This window comes from Carcharodon carcharias, chromosome 6, assembly GCF_017639515.1.
Source record: "Carcharodon carcharias isolate sCarCar2 chromosome 6, sCarCar2.pri, whole genome shotgun sequence".
NCBI classification, from domain to species: domain Eukaryota; kingdom Metazoa; phylum Chordata; class Chondrichthyes; order Lamniformes; family Lamnidae; genus Carcharodon; species Carcharodon carcharias.
In genome coordinates, this window is record NC_054472.1 from 50,595,251 (window position 1) to 50,619,329 (window position 24,079).

The 24,079-nt window shown below is 41.7% G+C and overlaps 1 protein-coding gene across 15 annotated transcripts in view; it reads left to right on the plus strand.

The window, feature by feature from the left end:
- The window catches only part of clasp2 (cytoplasmic linker associated protein 2), a 557,389-nt gene that overhangs the window by 268,774 nt on the left and 264,536 nt on the right, over nucleotides 1-24,079 (plus strand). For all 15 annotated transcript variants that reach the window (XM_041189359.1, XM_041189360.1, XM_041189361.1 and 12 more), the window contains 4 exons: nucleotides 646-781; nucleotides 4,125-4,195; nucleotides 19,195-19,254; nucleotides 22,986-23,063. In XM_041189359.1, the coding sequence (XP_041045293.1) occupies nucleotides 646-781; nucleotides 4,125-4,195; nucleotides 19,195-19,254; nucleotides 22,986-23,063 (345 nt within the window). The remainder of the gene's footprint in view (nucleotides 1-645; nucleotides 782-4,124; nucleotides 4,196-19,194; nucleotides 19,255-22,985; nucleotides 23,064-24,079) is intronic.

Genomic DNA, 24,079 nt, shown 5'->3' on the forward strand with positions numbered 1-24,079 from the left:
TTAGGGTAGATAAATCTACTATTTTGGGCAGGCAGCCAATACATCAACCAAACTGTCTACACATATACCATGCACCCCACTATTGCGTGATGTTAGTGGGCATCAGCAGCTTACAGCGGTGAAGATGGATGAATTGAGTTTTGCTCAATTAACATTGAAATCATGGCATTGAGCCCTTTGCTTGAGAATTTAACAGGTTACTTTAATTTCATGATGGAGGGAATTGTCCATTGCCCAGTTGTATTTTATAAAACATTGCCAAAATAGCATTTTTTAAAATGAAGATTTAAATAATTTGCTTTTCGATACTCATACAAAAGAACATTTTTACTTCACGGAATTGTCATCGTTATTTCATTGGATAAATGAAGTGCGGGTTATTTGAATCTGTATGATTTAAAATCTCGTCTTGTCTGTAATTGGCTATTAAGAAAGATTGTGGCTAAAATGCATATCTCCCAAGACGGGAACTCCTTTTAGGTTAAAAAAAAAATCAGTTTTGCAGGCCAGTCAGAAATTGGGTTACTTTTGTGCATTCAAAGTGCATAAGTCCAATCATTATTCCATTGCTATGGCTAAATCTAACAGGAAAATATGTTGTCTTTGTGTTGGTCAAGGTTCTTTTGTTGGAATTTTGTTATACAGGCACCTGTCAACACATCTAGGCAACAAGTTTGATCATAGTGCTGAAGCCATTGTGCCTACATTATTTAACCTCATCCCAAACTGTGCAAAAGTGATGGCAACATCTGGAGTCGCAGCGATTAGGTGCATCATCCGTGTGAGTACATTGTGTTATATATATTGGGCGTGAACTTCCTCGGAGTGGCAATCAACGTCGTCAGATTGCCACCCCATCCTAGTTTCTTATCTGATTTCTTCCCCAGCCTGTCTTGCCCGGCCTTCCGACTCAGGCCAGGTGAGATCCAGGCAGTGCAGCACGTCCATGGAACCTAGCACCGTAGTGCAGGAGAATCGAAGTGAAGCGGGCCATGCCCCCTTTTTTATGCCACTAGCTGCCATAAACAAGTTAAGTTTAAAAGTCCATTGAAATTTAAAAGGTCCTTTAAGTTAAGTGTCAAAGTCAAGTGGAGAGAATTTGGAGCTCGGGGGGAGGTGATTGGAGGTCGTGGAGTGTAGGAGGTTGGAGGCAGGCCTCGGGGTGGCGGGGAGCGAGGTGAAAGAGTCGGGTCTGCTGGGGTAGGAGGTGTGGGTTGGGCAAGTTGAGGAGAAAGTCAGGGCCTTCGGGGGAGGAAGGAGTCATGTGTAGGGGTGGTAGTCGTGGTGGGAGTCTCATCAGGTGTGGGGGGGTTGTCGGGGGGAGTCCCCTGGGGTGGTGGAGGGCAAGTGTGTGGGAGTCCCCTTTGTGGGGCGGTGGGGGGGAAGGGGTGGACAGGGTTCAGGTGTGTGGGGGAGTCCTGTGTGGGGTCGGTCTGGGTCTGTACAATACTTACCCAGAAGTTAGAAGTGGTTTTAATCCTTCTAGGTTTTTCTGGGTAACTATTGGCGTAACCCAGTTGGGCCAATCCAAGTTTGCAATTTAAATTGCATTTCTGCATGGTTCCCAATGCCCCGGGGAAGTTTGCACTTCTGGGCAATTGCTGTGCAAACCTTAGCTGGGAACCTCCGGTGGGGATTCCCAAGCACCTCTTTGAGGTAGCCCCTCAATCCAATGCTAGGAATCTCAGAAGTTCATTCCCTTTGATCTTGTCCTAGTGATTATTTAGTCTTTTTTTTATTCTTATTCGTTCATCCTCCACAGTCAAGGAGGAATTATTGCGGTCTGTTGCACTGTTGGTGAGCAAAACTGACCGAAAGGAGTCTTACTTCCAGACTTTGGCTTCACTTATCTTCATGAAGTAATTGAGATTCCGTATTGGCAGAATTTGCCATCAGTACAATACATGTTGTTAAATCGACCTTCACTGTCAGGGTCTTTATCAAGTGCAATAGGTATGAACAGCCTTTTTTTAGGTAGCTAAGAGTGCACATTTGGGTGATTTGCAGACCCAGCATTTGACCAAATGGAAATGCTGCTGGAATGCGTGGAATTCATGTTCAATTGAGAAAAATTCCAATTGTGCCCAATGCAAGACCTTGCTTCCATAAAATAGGTTTGTGACCAAAAACAATGTTCAAAAATGCAAGTGGAGGTCAGTCAATCAGTACCTTTATCTATAGGCCTTGTGGCATAAGATCATCTGGTACAGGAGCAGGTGTAAGCCATAAAACGCCTCAAACCTGCTGGGCCATTCAATGACCTTTCACCCAGCTGCAATTTTCCCTTGTATCATCATGACCCTTAACTCTCTTCGTATCCAAAATCTATTGATCTCAGCCTTGAATATGCTCAGCAGCCTTCTGCGTAGAGAATTCCTAAGAGTCACAGCCTTCTGATTGAAGGAATTTACCCTCTTCTCAATCATATGGGGCCATCTCCTTATTCTGAGACACTGATCCCCTAATTCTGGACTCTTTCTGGATCAAATGATTCTTCAGCCTCAACCTTGTCAAGCCCTCGAAAAATTTTAGACATTTAAACAAGGTCACCTCTCATTCTTCTAAACCCCAGAAAATATAGACCCATTCTACTCAATCTTTCCTCATAGGACAAGACTATCATCTCAGAAATCAATCTAGTTAATCTTTGTTATGCACTCTGTATCTTCAGTGAGAAGACTAAAACTATACATTGTACTCCATGTTTGGTCTCACCAATGCCCTATATTAATGCTGCTAGACTTCCTTATTGATGCATTCCAACCCCTTTGTATTAAAATCTAGTACACATGATGCTTTGTATCTACTTGTTTGTTTTGCAACTTCACACACACCCAATATCCCCCAAAGGGAAAAATCTAAGTTTTAGAAGGATTAGCAGGCTGACTATCTACCAGTTGAACTGTCATGAATGGTCCTTCTGTGGCCAACAAGTCCTGGAGTGCATCTTCAACATGGAGCTTCTGGTTTAGAGGCAGGGATGCAGCCTACTGAGCCACAAGATCTATTTGCATGCTCACTTTCTATGATGCATGTGCAAGTTCAGCCATATCTCTCTGAATACCAACATTTACTCAGCACCTACATGTTTTTCTATTCAGCCTACTGAAGTCGATAACAACTTTTCCTCACATTACACTCCATCTGAACCTTTTTGCCCACTTATTTAAATTTTCTATATCCCATTGTGACTTCTTTGAGTCCTCCTCACAGCTTACTTTCCCAACTAGCTTTGAAAAATCAGCAAACATTACTCTAGGCCACTTCACCAGAGTTAATACAGATTGTAAATAGCTGAGTTCCAGCACTGATCCTTGTGACACTCTGCCACAGTTACAATCTGCCAACCTGAAAATAACTTATTTATCCCTACTCTCTATTTTCTGTCCATTAACCAATCCTAAATCCATAATAAGACATTATCCCCAATCCCATAAGCCCGTGGCAGAAGGCTTTTTATTCGGCCTTTTTTTAAGCTATTCATTGAAATGGTATGAGTGGACGATCTTGCATGTCACTAGCTTTGCATATCATCCACTGTCCTAAGAAATAATTTGGACATCTTTTGGATTTGATCACAGAGCAGCCGCACCTTGGTTGAGGCACCGGTCCCACTCCCTCACCATTGCCTCTGTTGCAAGGCAGGGTGTTGTCCGGAGTCAGCTTGGGCCTGGGGAGTGTGAAATATTATGCAGCTATAAATCAACTTCAGCATTGTGCAACATGACTAGCTGTAACCCATTTGAAGATAGTATACAGTAGGCAGATAATTTCTTCAGGACACGATGGGATGGCTAGAGTTTGTAATATCTATGGCAGGACCTGGCATGATTGACCAAAGTTTTAATTTAATTTTTATTTCTTAATAATCCACATTTTCTTTTACTCCAGTGATATTGGGAACTTTCCTTAGAAGGTGTCAAATTATCTTGAAGAATAAGGTGACGAGAGCATAAATGTTCAGTAGATTGTTTTTCAGGCCAATGATGATCTGTGCATAGTACTACTTCAGCCTTTCTCATTCAGTAAAAAAATCTTCATTGCATGTTAAATATATATAGATCTTGGTAGCATGATTTAGTTTGTTAGGAAAAGAAACTAACTTATTATTTTTTTTCATGCAGCATACTCATGTTCCAAGGTTGATCCCCTTAATAACTAGCAATTGTACTTCAAAGTCAGTGGCTGTAAGGAGGTAAGACATTGAAATAAGTGCTTTAAATCTTATTTCCCCAGTGAGGATTGCATGTTCTTAAAGGATTGTGTAACTGAGCAAAGCCAAGATAAAACTGAGTTGCCACATTTTTAATATCTGTTTTCAGTAAGCCTTCAAATGTCAAAAATGGTGTGACATTTAATGGGGCTTGTAAGAACAGAAAATAAGGTGGGTGAAGGGACTTGGTTAGGCAGGAACCGGAATCTGTTTTCCACCTTTAGATTGAGTGAGAGAAATTCAGTCACTCTGTGTGTCACTGGTGAGGTGGACATCATTCTGTAAGTGGTGGGAACCTGTTTACCATGTATTTGCATGCCATGAATACTCATTAAATGGGAATGTCACCAAATTAATTCCTACCTTCACAACTAAGTCAGCAGCACATGGGAAACCCATGCCTCCTGTTCCTCAGCGAGGTTGTTCAACTTCAGATCTTAGGTGAGGTTTTTTCTTTGTCTAATTCAGTGGACAGGGGAGGGGAGCAGGAGAAGCTACTCAGTCCAGTAGCAACAAGGAAGAGGGAGTGGCAGTAGAGGGTGGTGATGATTTGGTCCTCAAATGGTTGGTCTAGCAAAAGGTTGGCGATGATCAAGCCCTCAAGCATGTGTGGGTCAGTGTGGGTGGAGGTTTCCAAAAGAAGACAGTTTTCATCCTGTAGGGAGGGTTCTGTCCTTGCAGAGTTCTGATCCTGTGTCCCCAAACGAGGAAGCAGTACCACACATGGCAATTTAACAATCAGGGAAGGGATATCAAGCTTGAAGCAGGACAGGTCCAGCTGGAGGGAGGGTGGCTCAATGGCCTGCGTGGGATGGTTGAAAGGTACCTTGGGCAGATCAAGAATGATCAAGGCTCTAGGATGGTGGCAGGAAGGCCAAGGGTGATGGTTGAGGGTCACTGACTCTTGGTCAAGGATGATGGTTGGGGCTCTAGGATGATTGTGGGAAGCAGCAGGCTGATGGAAGAATTAAGGGAGACAGGAGGAAGTTCAAGGGTGCAACTGCAGGGTCACTGTGTGTGTGTGTCCATCGACATGGCTGCTAAGAAAGTTTGAGCTTACAGATCAGGAGGTTGTGGGAGGAGGCCACTGTGGGATGGGAGGTGTCCTGGGTGTGGACCATGGGAGGGTCACGGTCAAGTGGGTCAATAGGTATGGGTTTCCCATGTACTGCTGACTTAATTGTGAAGGTAGGACTTAATTTGGTGACGTTCCCATTTAATGAGTATTCATGGTATGTAAATACATGGGAGGGTCATTGGTCAAGTGCAGCTGCTCTAGGAATGAAGGCCATTTTGATGGACATACACACACTAACCGTGCAGCTCCAGCTTGTCCACGTCCACCTTCCTTATCCTCGAGCTTTCAACCATCTCTCTTGACCCTTCCATCACCCAGCTCACAGAGTTTACTTTTTGGATTCAGTGGGTTTTGTGGGTTTCATACACCCAATAGTTTAGCAGCCATGGGCAGAGGAGGAGAGTATTCACCATAGAAGGGATGTGGTCGCACAACAGAGGCCATGAGGTCATCAACTGGAAATGCAGTGAGGGAGATCAAGAGGAACCCAATCAGGGCCATCATTGACAAAGAACAATTGGCGCATCAGAGTGTCTTCAGAAGGTGCACCAACTACCTTCAGATGTCTGATGGGCAATGCCAGAGAATGGTAAGGCTTTCCTGGGAAGTGGTCACTGACTGTGCACACTCCTTCAGTGAGACCTGCAGCCCCATGGCTTTGGAGGGAAACCCATGCCAGTTGCGCTCAAGATGACTGTGTCCCTAAATTTCTATGCCAGCGACTCATTCAAGGACTCCATGGAGGACACGTGTGGCATTTTTTAGGCCACAACACTTAGGTGCCTAGGGAGGCATCTGTTCAGAAGGCTCAACAAATTCATTCAATTTACAAAAGTTGCTGATAGCCAGGTTACAAGAGCAGAGCCCCCTGAAAATAGCCAGCTGCATTTGTCAGTCGAAAAGGTGTCTCTCTCTCTCTCTCCCCGAATGTTCAAGTAGCCTGTGACTGAAAAGCCTGAAGAGAATAATGCATGTGTGCGCTCATTCCCCATGGACCTCTCATGGCTCGTATGTTTTACGGAACTTCCAGCTCTCTCAGCTGTTGGAGGCACTACCCAAGAGAGGATTGAATCCTGGTGACTAGGGTGACTATCCCCTGAAGACGTGGCTCATGACACCAGTGCATCAGCCCCACAGTCCCCATGGAGGAGCATTACAATGCAGCACACGGATGAGGATGGGGATGAGGAGCACCAGCTCACACTGGGAGTGCTTTGAAATGGACCCCCTACCGAACAGTTCTCTAGTGCTCCTTCCTCAGTGGACAATGAGTCCCTCCTGTATTCTTGAGGAGATGGGTCACTTGGAGGGAGGTCCAGATGCCTTGTTACCCTCTCACCTAGCCACTGCTGTACTGAGCCCACCAGATTGACGGAATGCAGGTTCTTGTGCATATGGGTTATATGATAGAACTGACTCTCCATGGTGGTCACCAACCTCTCCATGGAAGAAACCATGCTAGAGTCATGGCAGAACTCAAAGCTTGGATGGACTGCTCCACCGTCCATGAAACGTTCCACATCCGTTATAAAGCCATGCTTTATATTGAAAATGACTTTATTTATTTGGCTGAAACCACTGGTTGAGTTACTTAAAACAAAAACTGCTAAAATGGCCGAACTTAACAGAGCTGTATCCTGCAAATTACAAAGCCATTGTAACGGAGCCAGACTATATAGAAGAGTCTATCAGTGCCAGTCACCTGAGAGGAATTTAAATGACCCATCTCCTGTCCTATCCACAAAACAGACAACCTGTGTATTCAGCTGGGTATGGGACAAGCCATTAGACATAATCACTTTGGATAATGGACTCTAACTGAGAAGGGAACTTGTCCAGCCATAATCTAATAATGTCTAAAACATAGACCTGGAATTAACTCGCAATGACCGCATTTGGGTGACGGATCATCATGAAAGGGATAAACCAATTTAACCCTTTTTGTGCTTTTAAGAAACTGCTTTTCTTCAGGCCAGAGAACAGAAGAACAACAGATGCAGAGGAAGCGGGACCCTGAGTGGGTACTCGCTCTCTCTCCCCTCCCCCGTACCCTTTCTATTTCTCCATCCACCCTGCAAGTTCTAGCTCCACCTCCATGTTGCAGGGACTGTTTTAAGAACCAATCCAGAAGCTGTTGCTTCCAGAAGAAAATCATCCTTCAGCATCTTTAAAATTGCCTTGGTGCAGAATCCAGAAGGACCATTGAGCCCAGCCTGATACCATCCAAGTAATCAATCTAAAAGATCCATATACTATTGACTTTGATTGGACTTCTTTTAAAAAAAAACTACTTAATCTATCCTCTTTTGTGCATGTGTGAGCCCTTGAACATAGTGTGTGTGTTTTTATTTTTTTAGATCAGGAGCTAAGTACAATAAAAACTATTTTCCTTAAAAACTTAGAAAAAAAACCTGCCTCTGTGTCTTTTACAGTCACAGCACATAAACAGTTAAACGCTCACTGACTTGGAAGTATATTCTTTTCTTTTTTGAAAAAAATAGCCTGTTGATGTCAAATGAGGAGTGGGCAGAAAGGGAAGCCATTCTACCTCTTCCCATCTGATTGTAGCAATACTGAAAAAAGATACGTCTGCAGGAAGTGCGGCAATGAGGCCTTATCTGGGGCTAAATTAGATGCATTGGTGGAAGCTGCATGAAGAGACGATACCGAGCAGTTCACTGCACTCAGTGTGCCTTGTCCATGGCTGCAAATAATGGAAAAGTTTTCTGGTATCAGGAATAAGTGGTTCCTCATTTCTACACACAGTTCTTGTGTGGTGCAGTAAATGTGGGAAACAAGATGCAACTCCTGAAGCCTCTGGAAAATTGCATTCAAGGCCCTGTGTGCTGCCATTACTCTTTTTCTTGCTCTTATTGTGCCAAAACTTGATCGCACATTTTTCTTGCTTGGAGGCTGAGTAAAGACGAATGGATATTTAGAATTCCAACCTGAGCTGCTCATCTCCCGTTAGTAGGTCTCTCAGTGGGATCAGTAGCCTTCAATGCGGGGATTCCTTTTCTTATTGGATTGATATGTTTTTATTTTAAATGCTTTTCCAGTTCAAAAGAACAGCTTTCAGTCTTGTTTGTAAGTGTATAAATTGTAGCTGCAGTCTGATCAGATTATATATCAGAACATGTTCTTGTAAATGAATTTTGAGTGGTTTACCTAATTTTGCCATTGGGCTGTGTGGAAGCACAATGTGTTAATGCTTGTAACATGAGATTTACTATTTTGGCCAAGAGGAGCTTTTCAGATAAATTTATATCATGATGTTACGAGTAACTTAAAGTCACTTTGTAAGGTGTTAACTCTCAGAAAAGCACCCGTTATCTAGAATAATATTTTGGGATTATTATTTGAAATATCAGGTATTTCCACATTGCCTATACGAACATACAGATATATACAGTACATACAGATATATGAATTAGGAGCAGGAGTAGGCCACTTGGCTCTTCAAGCCTGCTCCACCATTCAATAAGATCATGGTTGATCTGATTTGTAACCTCAACTCCACATTCCTGCCTACTCCCACTAACCTTTCACCCCCTTGCTTATCAAGAATCTATCTACCTCTGCCTTAAAAATATTCAAAGACTTTGCCTCCACCGCCTTTTGAAGAAGAGAGTTCCAAAGATTCGCAACCCTCGGAGAAAAGATGTCTCCTCATCTCTGTCCATAAGACATAAGAACAGAAGTAGGCAATTTGGCCCATCAAGTCTGCTCCGCCATTCAATGAAATCGTGGCTGATCTAATAATCCTCAACTCCACTTTACTGCCTTTTCCCCATAACCCTTTATTTCTTTACTGATTAAAAATCTGTCTATCTCCACCTTGAATACACTTAACGATCCAGCTTCTACAGCCCTTTGCGGTAAAGAATTCCACAGATTAACTGCCCTTTGAGAGAAGCAATTCCTCCTTGTCTCTTAAATGGGCGACCTCTTACTCTGAGATTATGCCCTCTGGTCCCAGACTCTCCCACCAGGGAAAAAACATCTCAACATCTACCCTGTCATGCCCTCTAAGAATCTTAGATGTTTCAATAAGGCCACCTCTCATTCTTCTAAACTCCAATGAGTATAGGCCCAACCTACTCAGCCTCTCCTCATAAGAAAATCCCTCCATACCCAGAATCAACTGAATGAACCTTCTCTGGACAGCCTCCAATGCCAGTATATCTTTCCTTAGATAAGAGGACCAAAATTGTCCACAGTATTCTAGGTGTGGTCTAACTAGTGCCTTGTATAGTTTTATCAGGACTTCCCTATTTTTATACTTCATCCCCTTTGAAATAAAGACCAACATTCCATTTGCCTTCCCTATTACCTGTTGAACTTATATGTTAGCTTTTTGGGATTCATGCACAAGGACTTTCAAATCCCTCTATGCTGCAGCCTTCTGCAGTCGTTCTTCAGTTAAATAATATTCAGCTCCTCTTTTCTTCTTGCCAAAGTGCATAACCACACATTTTCCCACATTGTATTCCATCTGCTGCTTTTTTGCCTACTCAGTTAACCTATCTATATCTCTGTAGACTCCTTGTGTCATCCTCACCACTTGCCTTCCCACCTATTTTGTATCAACCGCAAATTTGGCAACAGTACATTCAATTCCCTCATTTAAGTCCTTAATATATTTTGTAAATAATTGAGGCCCCAGCAATGATCCCTGTGGCACTCCACTAGTTACAGGTTGCCATCCTGAAAATGTCCCCCTTATCCTAACTCTCTGTCTTCTAATAGTTAGCCAATCCGCTCTCCATGCTAATATACGACCTCGAACACTGTGGGCTCTTATCTTAAGTGGCATTACATGTGATTCCTTATTGAATGCCTTTTGGAAATCCAAATATATCATATCTACTGGTTCCCCTTTATCTATCCTGCTAGTTACCGCCTCAGAATTCTAATAAATTTGTCATGCATGATTTCCCCTTCATGAAGCCCGAAATGGGCGACCCTTTGTTTTTAAACAGTAGCCCTCAGGACTAGATTTTCCCACAAGAGGAAACATCCTCTCCACATGGACCCTGTCAAGACGCCTCAGGAACTTATATTTAATCAAGTCACCTCTTACTCTTCTAAACTCTAGAGGATTCAAGCCTAGCCTGTACAACCTTTCCTCATAAGACAACTGCCTAATCCAGCTATTGGTTTAATAAACCTCCTGTGAACTGCTTCCAACCCATTTACACCCTTCCTTCAATAAGGAAACCAATTCTGTACACAGTACAGATGCGGCCTCACCAATGTCCTGTATAACTGAAGTATAACCTCCTTACTTTTGTATTCAATTTCCCTCACAATAAATGATAACATTCTATTAGCTTTCCTAATTACTTGCTGTACCTGCATACTTGCCTTTTGCAATTCATGCGTTAGGACAGCTGGATCCCTCTGCATCTCGGAGCTCTGCAATCTCTCACCATTTAGATAATATACTTTTTTTATTTTCCCTGCCAAATTGGACAATTTCACACTTTGCCTCATTATACTCCATTTGCCAGGTCTTTCCCCACTCACTTGACCTATCTATATCCCTTTGTAACCTCCTTATGTCCTCTTCACATCTTAGTATCCCAGCTATCTTCTGTATCGTCGGCAAATTTAGCAACCATATCTTCAGTCTCTTCATCCAAGTCGTTGATATAAACTATAAAACCTTGAGGCCCCAGGCCTGATACTTATGGCACACCGCTCATTACATCTTGCTAACCCATTTATGCTTACCTCTCTGTTTCCTGTTAGCTAGCCAATCTTCTATGCATGCCAAAATGTTACTCTCTACACCATGAGCTTTTTATTTATTTGCAATAAACCTTGATGTGGCCCATTATCAAATTCCTTCTGGAAATCTATATACAGTGCATCCACCAATTTCCATAGCATTTGTTACCTCTTCAAATAAGACCAATAATTTGGTTAAACACAATTTCGCTTTCACAAAACCATGTTGACTCCACCCGTTTAGCCAGAAAAATTCCGAGAGCCCTGCTATAACAACTTTAATAATAACTTCCAACATTTTCCCTATGATGGATATTAAGCTAACTGGCCTATAGTTTCCTGCTTTCTGTTTCCTCCCTTTTTGGAAACGGAGTTACATCTGTTGTTTTCCAATCTAATGGAACCTTCTCCGAATCTAGGGCATTTTGGAAAATTAAAACCAAGCATCAACTATCTTGCTAGCCACATCTTTTAAGACCTTGGGGTGAAGTCCATCAGGATCCTGGGACTTGTCAGCCCACAGCTCCAACAATTTGCTCTGTATCACTTCCCTGGATTATAATTTTCCCAAATTCCTCCCTCCCTTCCATTTCCTGATTAACAGCTATTGCTGGGATGTAACTTGTATCCTCTGTAGTGAAGACTAATTTAAAATTGTGGCTCAATTCATCTGCCATCTCCTCATTTTCCAATTTTAATTCCCCAGACTCACTTTCTATAGAACCAGCAATCACTTTATTAACTCTTTTCTTTTTTAAACTCTTACTATCTGTCTTTTGATATTTCTAGCTGGCTTCCCCTCGTATTCTAATTTTTCCTTCCGTATTAATCTTTTGCTCATTCTTTGTTTTTTTCTGTATTCTGTGCAACCTTCTGGCCTGCCACCCGGCTTTGCACAATTATGCTTTTTCTTTAAGTTTGATACTATCTTTAATTTTTCTCATTAACCACTGGTGGTGGGTCCTCCCCTTGGAATTTTTCTTTCATTGGAATGTCTCTATTCTCTGTACTCTGAAATATCCCTTTGAATGTCCGCCACTGCAGTTCTGCTGACCTATCCTTTAACCTAATTTGCCAGTTCACTTTAGCTAGCTGTGCTTTCATGCTCTCATAATTGCCCTGATGTAAGTTTAAAATACTAGTCTTGGACCCACTCTTCACTCCCTCAAATGAATGTAAAATTCAATTGCATTATGACTGCTGCTACCTCATGGCACCTTCACTATGAGGTCATTAATTAATCCTATCTCATTGCGCAATACAAGGTCTATTATAGCCTGCTCTCAGGTTGGTGCCAGAACATGCTGTTCTAAGAAACTCCCAAAAACATTCTATGAATTTCTCATCTAGGCTACCTTTTCCCATTTGATTTTCCAGTCTGTATGCAGGTTAAAATCCCCATGATTATCGCTGTACCTTTCTGACAAGCTCCCATTATTCCTTTCCTTAAGTCCTGTCCTACCATATGGTCACTATTAGGGTGACTGTACACCACTCTCCCAAGTGACTGATTGCCTTTATTTCTCATATTTACCCAAACCATTTCTACATTCTGGTTTCCTGAACATGGGGCATCCCTCTCTATTGTGCTAATAGCATCTGTAATTAACAGAGCCAACCACCCCCCCCTCCGCCACCCCCCACCCAACTTTTCCAAATTTCCTGTCCTTCCTCAATGTCATGTATCCTTTGATATTCAGGCTCCAATACATGTCATCCTGCAGCCATGTCTGTCATGGCTATTAGATTGTACTTATTTATTTCTATTTGCGCTCTCAGTTCATCTGTTTTGTTTCAAACGCTATCTATATTCAGATACAGAGCCATTAGGTTTTGTCCTTTTTATTATTTTTGTAACCTCTGGCCTTGAATGCTCATTTACTCTTAGGTTTGTATTCCCTGTCCCTTCCTGTCATAGTCTGCTGATCATTTCCCACATTAATACCTTCCTCTCTTGCCTTTTCTCTAATCTATGATTTACAGCATCTTCCCAAATTTGATCCCTTGCCCCCACTGTTTAGTTTAAAACCCTCTATACTTCCCTAGTTACGCAGCTAGCTAGAACAATGGCTCCAGCACTGTGCAGGTGCAGACCGTCCCAACTGCACAACCCCCACTTTCCCCAGTATTGGTGCCAGTGCCCCACGAACTGGAACCTGCTTATCCCACACTAGTCTATGAGCCACGCATTCAGCTCTCTAATTTTATGTACCCTATGCCAATTTGCACGTGGCTCAGGTAATAATCCAGAGATTATTACCTTTGAAGTTCTGCTTGTTAATTTTGTGCCTAGCTCCTCATTCTCTCTATGTAGAACCCCTTTCCTAGTTCTACTTATGTCATTGGTACCTACATGGACCACGACAACTGGATCCTCCCCCTCCCATTGCAAGCTCTCCAGCCCTGAGCAGATGTCCCGAACCTGGGCAGGCAACACAGCCTTTGGATTCTCTCTTTACTACAGAGAACAGTGTCAATCACCCACTCTATACTGTCCCCTCATACCACTACATTCCTTTTTGTTCCCCCCATTTGAATAACTTCTTGTACCACGGTGCCCTGGTCTGTTTGCTCATTGACCCTGCAGCCCCCACTCTCATCCAAACAAGCTGAGAAACCTATTGGACAACTGCAAAGGCTGAGGGTCCTGCCCTCTGAGTCACCTTACCTGCCTCACTCACAGTCACACCCTCTAGTCCCTGATCAATGATCAAATCAGAAGACCTTACCTGAAGTGGAGTGACTGCCTCCTGGTGCAACACATCCAGGTAACTTTCTCCCTCCCTGATGTGCCGCAGTGTCTGCAGCTCAGCCTCCAACTCAATGATCCTGAGCTGAAGCTCTTCGAGTTGCAAACAGTTACAGCAGACATGTTTACCCTGGATCACACTGGCATCCAGGAGCGCTCTCGTGCTGCAGCACATCACCTGTCCTGCCATCCTTAATGTCTTTTAGTTAATTACTTAACCTATTATTCACTTGTTTGTTTTCCTTTGTTATATATTTTAGTAACTTTACCATCAGTTCATTTACTACCTCAAATCTTAGGACTGGAATCAACCATAACCACTTAGCAGATACTCACCAAACAGCTAGCTCATTTCCCTGTAGTAGAGTAAGAACCAATTCCTATAGAGTGAACAAGGTAGAAAAAGCAAAAGGAAAGCAACACCACCTTTCCCACCTCACCAAACTCCCCCACTCACCAAACGTTCAGGCCTGCACTCAATTCCAAAGCTGCGCTCATTTGCCTTAGCTGCACTGAAGAACCCTGAAGTTTTAGTAAACTGAACTGGAGCTAGAGAAACCAGATTCAACCAGTTAGCTAATTAACTACTCAACTCTCTCAGCAGAGTGTGTTTACCCTGCCTAAGGCTGGAAGAAAGAAAGAAACTTAGTTTAGTTACACAGTACTTTCCAGTTACTGCTAATTACAAACTAGAATTGATTTTTCAAGGAGAAGATTATCACTTTAAACTCCCCCACTCACCAAACTCCCAAATATGCACTCAGTTGCAAAGCTGCACTCGTTTGCCTTGCAGCCTAGTTTGTAAGGTGAAATTTCTTTCCCTCCCCCAAGATATTCACATCCATAGTAATAGAATGGCTTGCATTCATTGAACACAGCAGAGATCTTAGCTAAACAGACAAAATTTATGCCATGTCTCCCACACAAATAAGAAAAAGATTCCTTATTCAAGATGGCCATTTTCTTCGAAACAAAAGCAAAACAGTGAAGATACTGGAAATCTGAAATAAAAACAGAAAATACTGGAAATATTCAGTAAGTCAGGCAGTGTCTTTGGAGAGAGGAACAGAGTTAACGGGCTGAATCTTGTTGAGGTATCAGGGGTCTTTCCTCTTCGGGAAGGCCTGCAAAAGCACAAACTAATCAGGCAGCGGTGGGCCTTAATCTGGAATTAAAACCCTGGGGGGTGGACAGCTTGCCTACTGAGAGCTGCCCGCAATCAGGCTGGCACATCTTGTGCTCAGCAGCGCCAGAGGGAAGGCAGTGGCTGCTGAGGAAGAAACGCTTAACGGAAACCCAGGATCCCAGAGCGACCCAAGACACTGGTAAGTAATGTGGTGGGGTGGATTGTGTATCTTGAAGGGTGGGGTTCACGGGGCGAGAGGTGCAATGGGCTGGCAGCAATGGCCAGGCCTTGAGTGCTTTTGATCAAGCAACCCGCTCCCCCTCTCCCTGGCGGCGACCAGCTGGCTGCAGTTTACCTGCTGTGCACTCTGCATGGCGACGGGCTTACCCGCCACTGGGTTAGGGTGGTAAGATGAGGCCCTTATGTGGTCATTAATTGGCCATTTAAGGGCCTCGCTAGGTGGTAGGGTGGAAATGTTCCACCCAAAACTTCGAGGCGGGAAGGCAGCAGTGTTCTAGCACACCACCATCCTGCCTAATTACATGCCGTTCACACCTCCAACCTCGCTATCAGCAAGAGCGCAAGATTCCGTCTAATGTTTCAATGGTGACCTTTCAGAACTGATGGAAGGTCAGTGACCTGAATCCTTCATTCTATTTCTATCTCCACAGTTGCAACTTGACCTGCTGTGTTTTTTAAGCATTTTCAGTTTTTGTTTTCATTGTTGTTTGTATTGAATCAATCCTCGTCACAGAATTCTGATGCTAGAACTGAATTTAAGGCAGAGATGTCTCATTTTCTAAGCTGGTGACAATCAGCAATAAATAATATCAAGGACATTTGGTTAATTTTTCATTTGAAGGGACAATAGGAAATGAATAAAACCTTACATGACAACTATACTTTAGTCAAAGTAAGATTTTCATGTAAAATAAGAATTTGTTGCTTTACATTTAGCCATGTTTCACCGGCATGATCTTCAGTTCACCCTCTGAAACACGAGAAAAGCATGTGTAAAATCATAATATCCAGTTCACACTGGGGAGGTCATTGGTCTGCCACCCATATATGAAAACATAATGAAACTGGATGTTGTTATTATGGTAAATGTATTCTCCAGATTATAAAACACGCCAGATATCTTAAAGAAGAAGTAACTGAGAACACAGTACCTGAGAGGCTAACACAGAACAGAAAATTGTAACAGTATCATTTTTCCAAGTATACAATACAGTTGTTCATTTACTGAATTTGGTCTTTATTCAGGAAGCTAGTCAGGTATCTTTAGTGGACAGTATGAGATAGAGTCAGGCTCACCATCCCTGGACGCAGATCAGAGGCTGCCACAGGGGCTGGCGAGTGCTAAGCTCGGTTCTCTGAGACTTTGTCCCAGTTCTTTTTAACATTAAGCCATCTAGTCCTTGCCACTCAACCCCCAGTCACTTCCCATGCTCATACATGCGAACCCATGACACCCCCCACCCACCCCTATGACCCCTTATAGCCTCATACCAACTCATGACCTCAGCACCACCCTTGCCCTCATACCCTCCATGCCAGCTCTCCCAGTCTCCACCATGAGCAGGAGCCATGCTGAGATGAAATATAAATAAAGTCCTAAATATCTACCACAGTATTCACTATATAAAAGACAGTCCCATTCATGAAAGCCCATTCAAAACATTCTAATACCCTCAAGTACTTAATCCTTTATTAAAACAAGCAGACTTGCATTCATAACCCCACATCAAATACAGCTAATCCTTTAATCTCTTTGAGTTGTCAATCAAACTGTAAATTTATAACACCCCCCCACTTTAATAATGATAGGTTGTGGAAAGCAGCCATGCATTAATAATGCTATAATGATAGGCTTATGTCGACAAAGAGCTATTAAAACTGCTAGAACAGACTTTTTTCAACTCTCAGACACGGGTAGGGAATTCTTTCAATTTTTTAAAGGGCTGGCCATTTAAATAACTTGACAGCTTGACCGTTCTACAGACCCTTCAAGAGCATTTACGACTTCTCTTAATATTCTCTTAATATTCGTAATATCTATACTGCTGGTTAAGGCCTTTGCTCCAGCAAACTGGTGTCTGAATTCAGCCAGTGTTCAAATGGTCCTACTGAGTTTGGGTTTTCCATATGTGGGAGGCATGTCCTACCCCCAATTGCCTCCTAGTGAAAGTAGGATCTCCTAGAATTTGGAGCAAGACTTCTGGATCTGGGTCCTAACTGCCATTTTGGAAGGTCCCTGGAGTCTCCAGGACTCCTCAGAAATCTGGGTCTCTGAATCTGAGATTTTGCACAGAAGGAGAGAGAGAGAAGGAAGTCACACAGGATCACAGGACTGCAACTAGTGTGGTCAGCAGGGAGCAGAGTGTGGCCTTTCTATGGACTACCAAGCAGAATGTAGAACGGAAGATGGTCTCATCTCTTAAAGAGATTCATCCCTTGGCAATCTAAGGAATCTGAAGATTCATCCAGGCATGGCCGGGGTCAGGGAGGGAATAATTGCGGAGTGGGCCCTACTGCTGGTATTTGGTTCAGAGCTTCTCCAAAAACTAAGAAAAGCATTTTTGATGGTCACTTATCATTATGACTTGGTGAAATGGGGAGAAGCGAACCAATAGGCAGCTGGGAGTGATGTTAGACTAAAATTCTGTGGAGAGCGGAACGTAATGTATAACTTTGGCATGTGTGTTTCAGCCATGTTAAAAGTTTAAGGGTGGATATCTTTTCTGTGATATATTAGTTGCCTACTAAATAGTGTTTAGTTGAAATTGATTTCTGCTCATTTGTTAGAGTAAAAGTTTTTAAAGCTTGAAACCTTGCCATGCATTTCCTTTAGATCAGTCACTGGGAATTCAAATATCTTTTAAAAAGTTATCATTCTTTATGGGGATCGTAACAAATCTGGAGTTCTTGTGGGATGCTAATTCAGAGGCTGGAGATGAGTACACTGGAATTTGCCAGACTTTAAACGAGTTGCTTTTGCTCTATTTATTAAAAAAACTATCATGGCTTTGTCTATTGTTGAAGCATTTCTCAAAAGAAAGGACTGGTCCGTGAATGCCGTACAACAGTTAACAAAGGTTAACTTAAAGATGGTGGCAGAATAATTAGAAATAGGTATAAAAGTAGGCACGAAAAGGGCAGAAATCGGCTCAACATCTGAATCTTGACAAAGAGAAAAGTAATCCAGATAGCAGACAGAATAAGTTAGCTAGCATTCAGTTGAACATTAAACAACTGGAATTGGAGGCAGAAAAGGCAGAAACTTGAAGAGAGGGAAGCAAGAAAACTTGAATTTGAAAGAGAAATGCAAAAACTTAAAGTGGAATTCCAAAGTGAAGAAAAAGAAAGACAATTTTAATGAGCCAAAGAGCAGGAAAGCCTTGTGTTTCAGGGAAAGGAAAAATTAGAAAGAAAAATAACTTGTATTCCAGAGAGAAGAGGAAGCAAGGAAATTAGTCTCAACAAAGAAAAGCTTAAATTACACAAATAGGGAAGGCAGGGAAATGTAACGGCTTTAGGATAAACATTAGGAAATATGAAAAAAAAAGCTCATCAAGATTGTGAACTAACTCACAACTGTCAAGAAGTATTTGGCCAGGAAAGAACAAATTTATTTGCATTTTAAGTAAATGGTGAATTAGTCGTGTGACAAATTTAATGAGGCCCTGGAAGGTTTTATCTCTTTTTAATCTTATTTGTATGTGACATATGCCTTCAATAATCTTTCTTTATTAGAGCAAAATGCTGTTGAGCTGCAGTGCATAGTAATGACATCAACAATTTCTCTTTTTCCCCACATTACTGGGAACAGTACAATGGGTTATCTGTTTGTTAGATTTATTTGTTAGGCCAAGTCTACATTGTTTCAGTAAGACAAAAAGGACAAGAGACAGGTTTGAGCTTCTAAGGCCACTGACATAGTCTGTAGGTGGGCTGTTCATATGAGAAAAAGATGTTGAAAAACCCAACTTGTGAGACTCAATCAATGACAAAATAGACTAATCTCCAAGAAATAAGCTAAGTTAGGGTTTTTGTTTGCTGGCCCAGTTTGAGTAAAGAAACCCTGAAACATTTTGCAGTTGACCATGTGTATGTTTATCTAATACATGATAATCCAAGCAGCCAAGAGTAAGTTATTTACATTATCTGAATCTGTTCATAGAAATATGTCTTGTTAGCTTAAAATTCCTATTGTCAACCGAGACTTTGAGCTCAACTTGTAAAGTATTAATTTCATTTGTACTAGACTGACTTTTTCATATTATTATTTGTAGACGCTGTTACGAATTTTTAGATTTGTTGCTGCAGGAATGGCAAACACATTCTTTGGAAAGGTAAGTTCATAAAGAAGAAATTCAAAACAAGTGAAATTTGTTTATTCAAAAGATTTAGGGGAGGAATGAGAAGTCAGGTATGGATGAAAGTGATCAATAATCTAATGATACTTTTAACCCCATTTGAGTAGATTATTTTTTCAAAGCTCATTGTATATTTTATTTACAAACCTGTCATGATTATTATAAAGCATTACAGAACTGTTAAATCACAGAGACTACAGGTGTGCTAAATATTTGAAGAAAATTTTAAGTTGCTTATTTTCGCACCTCCAAATTGAGGGTAAAGCTACATATGGGCTTTGTAGTGCTCATTTCTTAAAAATGTTTTCGCTGGATGTAAACCTCACCAGCAAGGTCAGCATTTATTATGCATCCCTAATTGTCCTTGAAAAGATGGTGATGAGCCAGCGTCTTGAATGGCTGAAGCCTGTGTTGCAAATGTGCACCCACAGTTCTGTTAGGGAGAGGGTTCCAGGATTTTGACAAAATGATAATGAAGGAACAGCAATATACTTGTACATCAAGACATTGTGTAACCTGGAGACAGTGTATTCCCTGCAGCCTTTGGCCTTCTAACTGGTGAAGGTTACGAGTTTAGGAGGTGCTGTAGAAGAAGCCTTTTGCAAGGTGTCTTGTAGAAGGTACACTCTACAGCCAAGATGGTGGGAGTAAATTGATGGGGACCAATCAACCAGGCTACTTTGTCCTGGACAGTGTTGAACTTGAGCAGTGTTGGAGCTGCACTCATCCAGGCAAGCTGAGAATATTCCATCACACTCTTGACATATACTCTGTAGGTGGCGGAAGGACTTTCAGTAGTGGGGAGGTGAATCACTCATAGTTAAATACCCAGCTTCTAACCTGCTTTTGTAACCATAATATCTAGATGGCTGGTCTAGTTGAGCTTCTGGGCAGTGGGACTCCCAGGATGTTGGTGGCAGGGAATTCGACAATGGTAATGCCATTGATTATAAAGGGGAGGTGGTTCAACTCTCTCTTGTTGGTGAAGAACATTACCTTAATCTCATGCGACATGAATGTTACTTATTAGCCCAAACCTGAATCCTGTTCAAGTCCTCCTGCATACGGGCTTGCACTGTTTCATTATATGAGAAGTTGTGAATAGAACTGATCACTGCAATAATCAGCAAACTTCCTAAATTTCTGACCTTATAATGGAGGGAAGGTGAAGATGTTTGGGCCTTTGCACACTGTCCATAGGAACTTCTGAAGTGATGGCCTGGGGCTGAGATGATTGGTCTTCAACAACCACAGTCATCTTCCTTTGTGCTAGGTATGACACCAAGCAGGGGAGAGCTTTCCCCTGATTCCATTGACTTCAGTTTTATTTGGGCTGCTTTATGTTGAGGGCGGTCGCTCTCACCTCACCTCACGTCTAAAATCTAGCTCTTTTGCCCATGTTTGTACCAAAGTCTGGATCCTGGAAGTGATCCTGGCAAAATCCAAACAGCACCAGTGAGCAGGTTATTAGAAACATTGAAAAGTGAGAAATTTACAGCACAGGATGAGACCATTTGGTTCACATAGAATGTCCTGTCAAAAAAGAGCCATCAAGCCTAATTCCAGCTCTTGGTCCATAACCCTGTAGGTAATGGCTCTTCAAGTGGATATCCAAGTATTTTCAAGTGCCATGAGGATTTGTGCCTCTACCGTCCTGTCAAGAAGTGATTTGGTGTGAAAGTCCGCTTGATGGCATGTCAATGACCCCTTCAGTTACTTGGATGATAAGCTGAGGGAGTGTCAATTGTGAATGGATTGTATTTGTCCCGTTTTCTGTGGACAGACATGCCTAGGCAATTTTCCACTTTTGTCAGATAGATGCTGATGTTGTAGCCACACAGGAGTAACTTGGCTCGGAGCGCAGCTAGTTCTGGGGTACCAAACCTTCACTACAGACTGGATGTTGTAAGAGCCCATAGCCTTTGCTGTATCCAGTGCACTCAGCCATTTCTTGATATTATGTGGAGTGAATCAAATTGGTAGAAGACAGGCTTCTGTGGTGATGGGGTCCACAGGAGGGGGCCAAGATAGATCACCTTGGCACATCTGCCTGAAGATGGTTGCAAACACTTCAACGTTGTTTTTTTTGCACTGTCATACTGAGCTCCACCGTCATTGAGGATAAGAATGTTTGTGGATCCTTTTCCTCCCATTAGTTGTTTAATTGTTCACCACCATTCAGGACAGGAAGTGGTAAAACTGTAGAGCTTTAATCTGATGTGGGTTATGGGATCACTTGGCTCTGCCTCTGGCATGCTGCTTCTACTGTTTAGCATGCCTGTAGTCCTGTGTTGTAGCTTTGCCAGTTTGGCACCTCATTTGTATGAGTATGCCTGATGCTCTCCCTACACTCCTCATTGAACCAGTGAGAAATATACCAGATCATGAAGTTACAGATTGCGATAGAGTATAATTCTGCTGCTAATGGCCTGCTGGGGTGCTTCATGAATGTCCAGTTTTGAGCTGCTAGATTTGACCTGAATCTTACCATTTAGCGAGGTAGTAGTGCCACACAACATGATGGAAGATATTCTTTGTACGAGAACAGGTCTTCAGCTTCGCCAGAATTGTGCAGTCATCGCTCCTTCCAGTACTGTGATGGGCAGCTGCATCTGCGACAGATTGTTGAGGGAGGGATCATGTAGGCTTTCCTCTTGTCTTGTTTGGTGGTGGATATTGAAGTCCTCCACTTAGAGTTCATTCTGTGTCCCGTTGGTGGTGAACTGGCATTTGCAAACACAATTAAACAAACGTTAATACTGTAGCAATTTTATGTAACCCAGTTGTATTTCGTACATAAGACTAAACATAGATTGCACTTGTATACTTTGTAATTGCATATAAAGTTGAACTTAAAAGTAAATTCCCTAGTGACCTATTTTGCATTCTGTTGCAAACAAAATTTCCAAATCTCACTTTTCTACTGCAAAGCACCACTGCTCCCTCACTTTGTTCTGCACTAATTTACTGAGTGACATAATAATATGACTAACTGATGTGTGAAACTTGGCTTAGGTTCTACCACAGCTTCCAACCCCATTGGTTGAAGCACAAAAGAAAAAAATATACCTCTTAAAATTGTAAGATGGAAGTTGAACATTGTAAATATTTCCTTTTTGTATTTTATTAAGAGAACATTTATTTGTACTTAGATTGTGAAATTTTTTAAGACATAAATCTTTCTGAAGAAATCAGCTAATCTGGATTAAACATGTACTGTGAACCTTCTAACCCTGAACTATATTCAGATGCAGCCTATGTTAGAAAACCACCTGTCTCAAAAGATTGTTTTTGAGACAAAAAATAATGTGGATTTTTTTGCCAGGCCTTCACTTGAGCTCCCCATATCATATTCTGCATACCCTCTCGTCAAAGGCAATCGAATTCCATGTCTTGGTTAGTACAGCTCTATGATGAGGTACTGGAAAGTATGGGTGCTTATGGTCACATATTGCCTGGTTGTTTCCCCCGCACTTCTGTTGCTGCTTGATTCCTACTTTAACAGCATGGTGGATAATATGGTCAGGGAGTGAAAAAAAGAAACAATTGCTATAATTTGGAAGTATACTGTGTTGGTAAACCAGTTGGCCACTGCAATCAGAAAAGATGGATTTTATTCTGAGACCATTTAAATGCCTGTGTCTTAATACACATGTAGTGGTTTAAGATATTAACAGATGCATCATTATTTTCTGTATTTTGCTTAGACATGTGACTGTTCTGGTGGAGACCATCAAGAAGGGCATTTCGGATGCTGATGCAGAAGCCAGACAGGAAGCTAGAAAGTATGGAATGAATGCAGAGCTTTTCAAATTTTTAAAATACATTAATTAGATTAGCATTAACCTTGTATTGAATTAAAAAGTAATAGCTTGTAGACATGTAATGCACAGAAGATATATATATATATATATATGTAAAAATGAACTGTAACTGTAATCTACATTGATCTTCGATTACACACTTTCTAAAATGAAATCTCAGCCTATTTAATAAATCGCAATTCTGCCCGTTGAACACAGTAAATGTTATGTCACAAACCATTGCAAAACTATTAACCCCATATGACTTTAGACAATTCTATTTAGCTCTCTTAGTGGTAAAAAAGAGTACAATAACATAGTCCTAAATCACACAAAACAGAAGACCTCAACTTTGTTTACTGGTCTGTGCTGAGGTAATTCATTTCATTCAGGCAGTAGTTAGGGCTCTTAACCTCAGCCCCTCCGTTTAAGGGAAGAAAATTCAGCCAGGATTCCATTATCCAGTAACATAAAAGCAAAAAACTGCAGATGCTAGAAATCCAAAACAAAAATAAAAATATCTGGAAAAACTCAGCAGGTCTGACAGCATCTGTGGAGAGGAACACAGTTAACGTTTCGAGTCCGTATAGTCATTCGTATTTTTATTTTTGTTTTCCATTATCCAGTGTCTCCTGCTTAAAGGTGCTAATGTTTGCTTCTCTGAGAACAATGTTTAGCTCAGCCAAGCTTTCTCACCATAAACAAACAGTTTGTCGGCAGTTGCTTTGACTCGTGGATTAGAATAGCAATGTCACTGAAGTACCACAGAGCTTTTAGTGCCTGTGTAATCATACTTAAACGTGGTTTGCATCTTGAGAACAGTAGAAATGGAGGAAGGGGATGTATTGGTTTTTCTGCATGATTTTCAGTGAGTTCCAGTTTTTAATTGCCATTACAATTAAAAATTGTACATATTTCTTATTTACTCAACTATAGGAATCAATAGGAGCAATAAATGATAAGGGATTTGAATCTAACCACCTTATCTGTTGCTATAT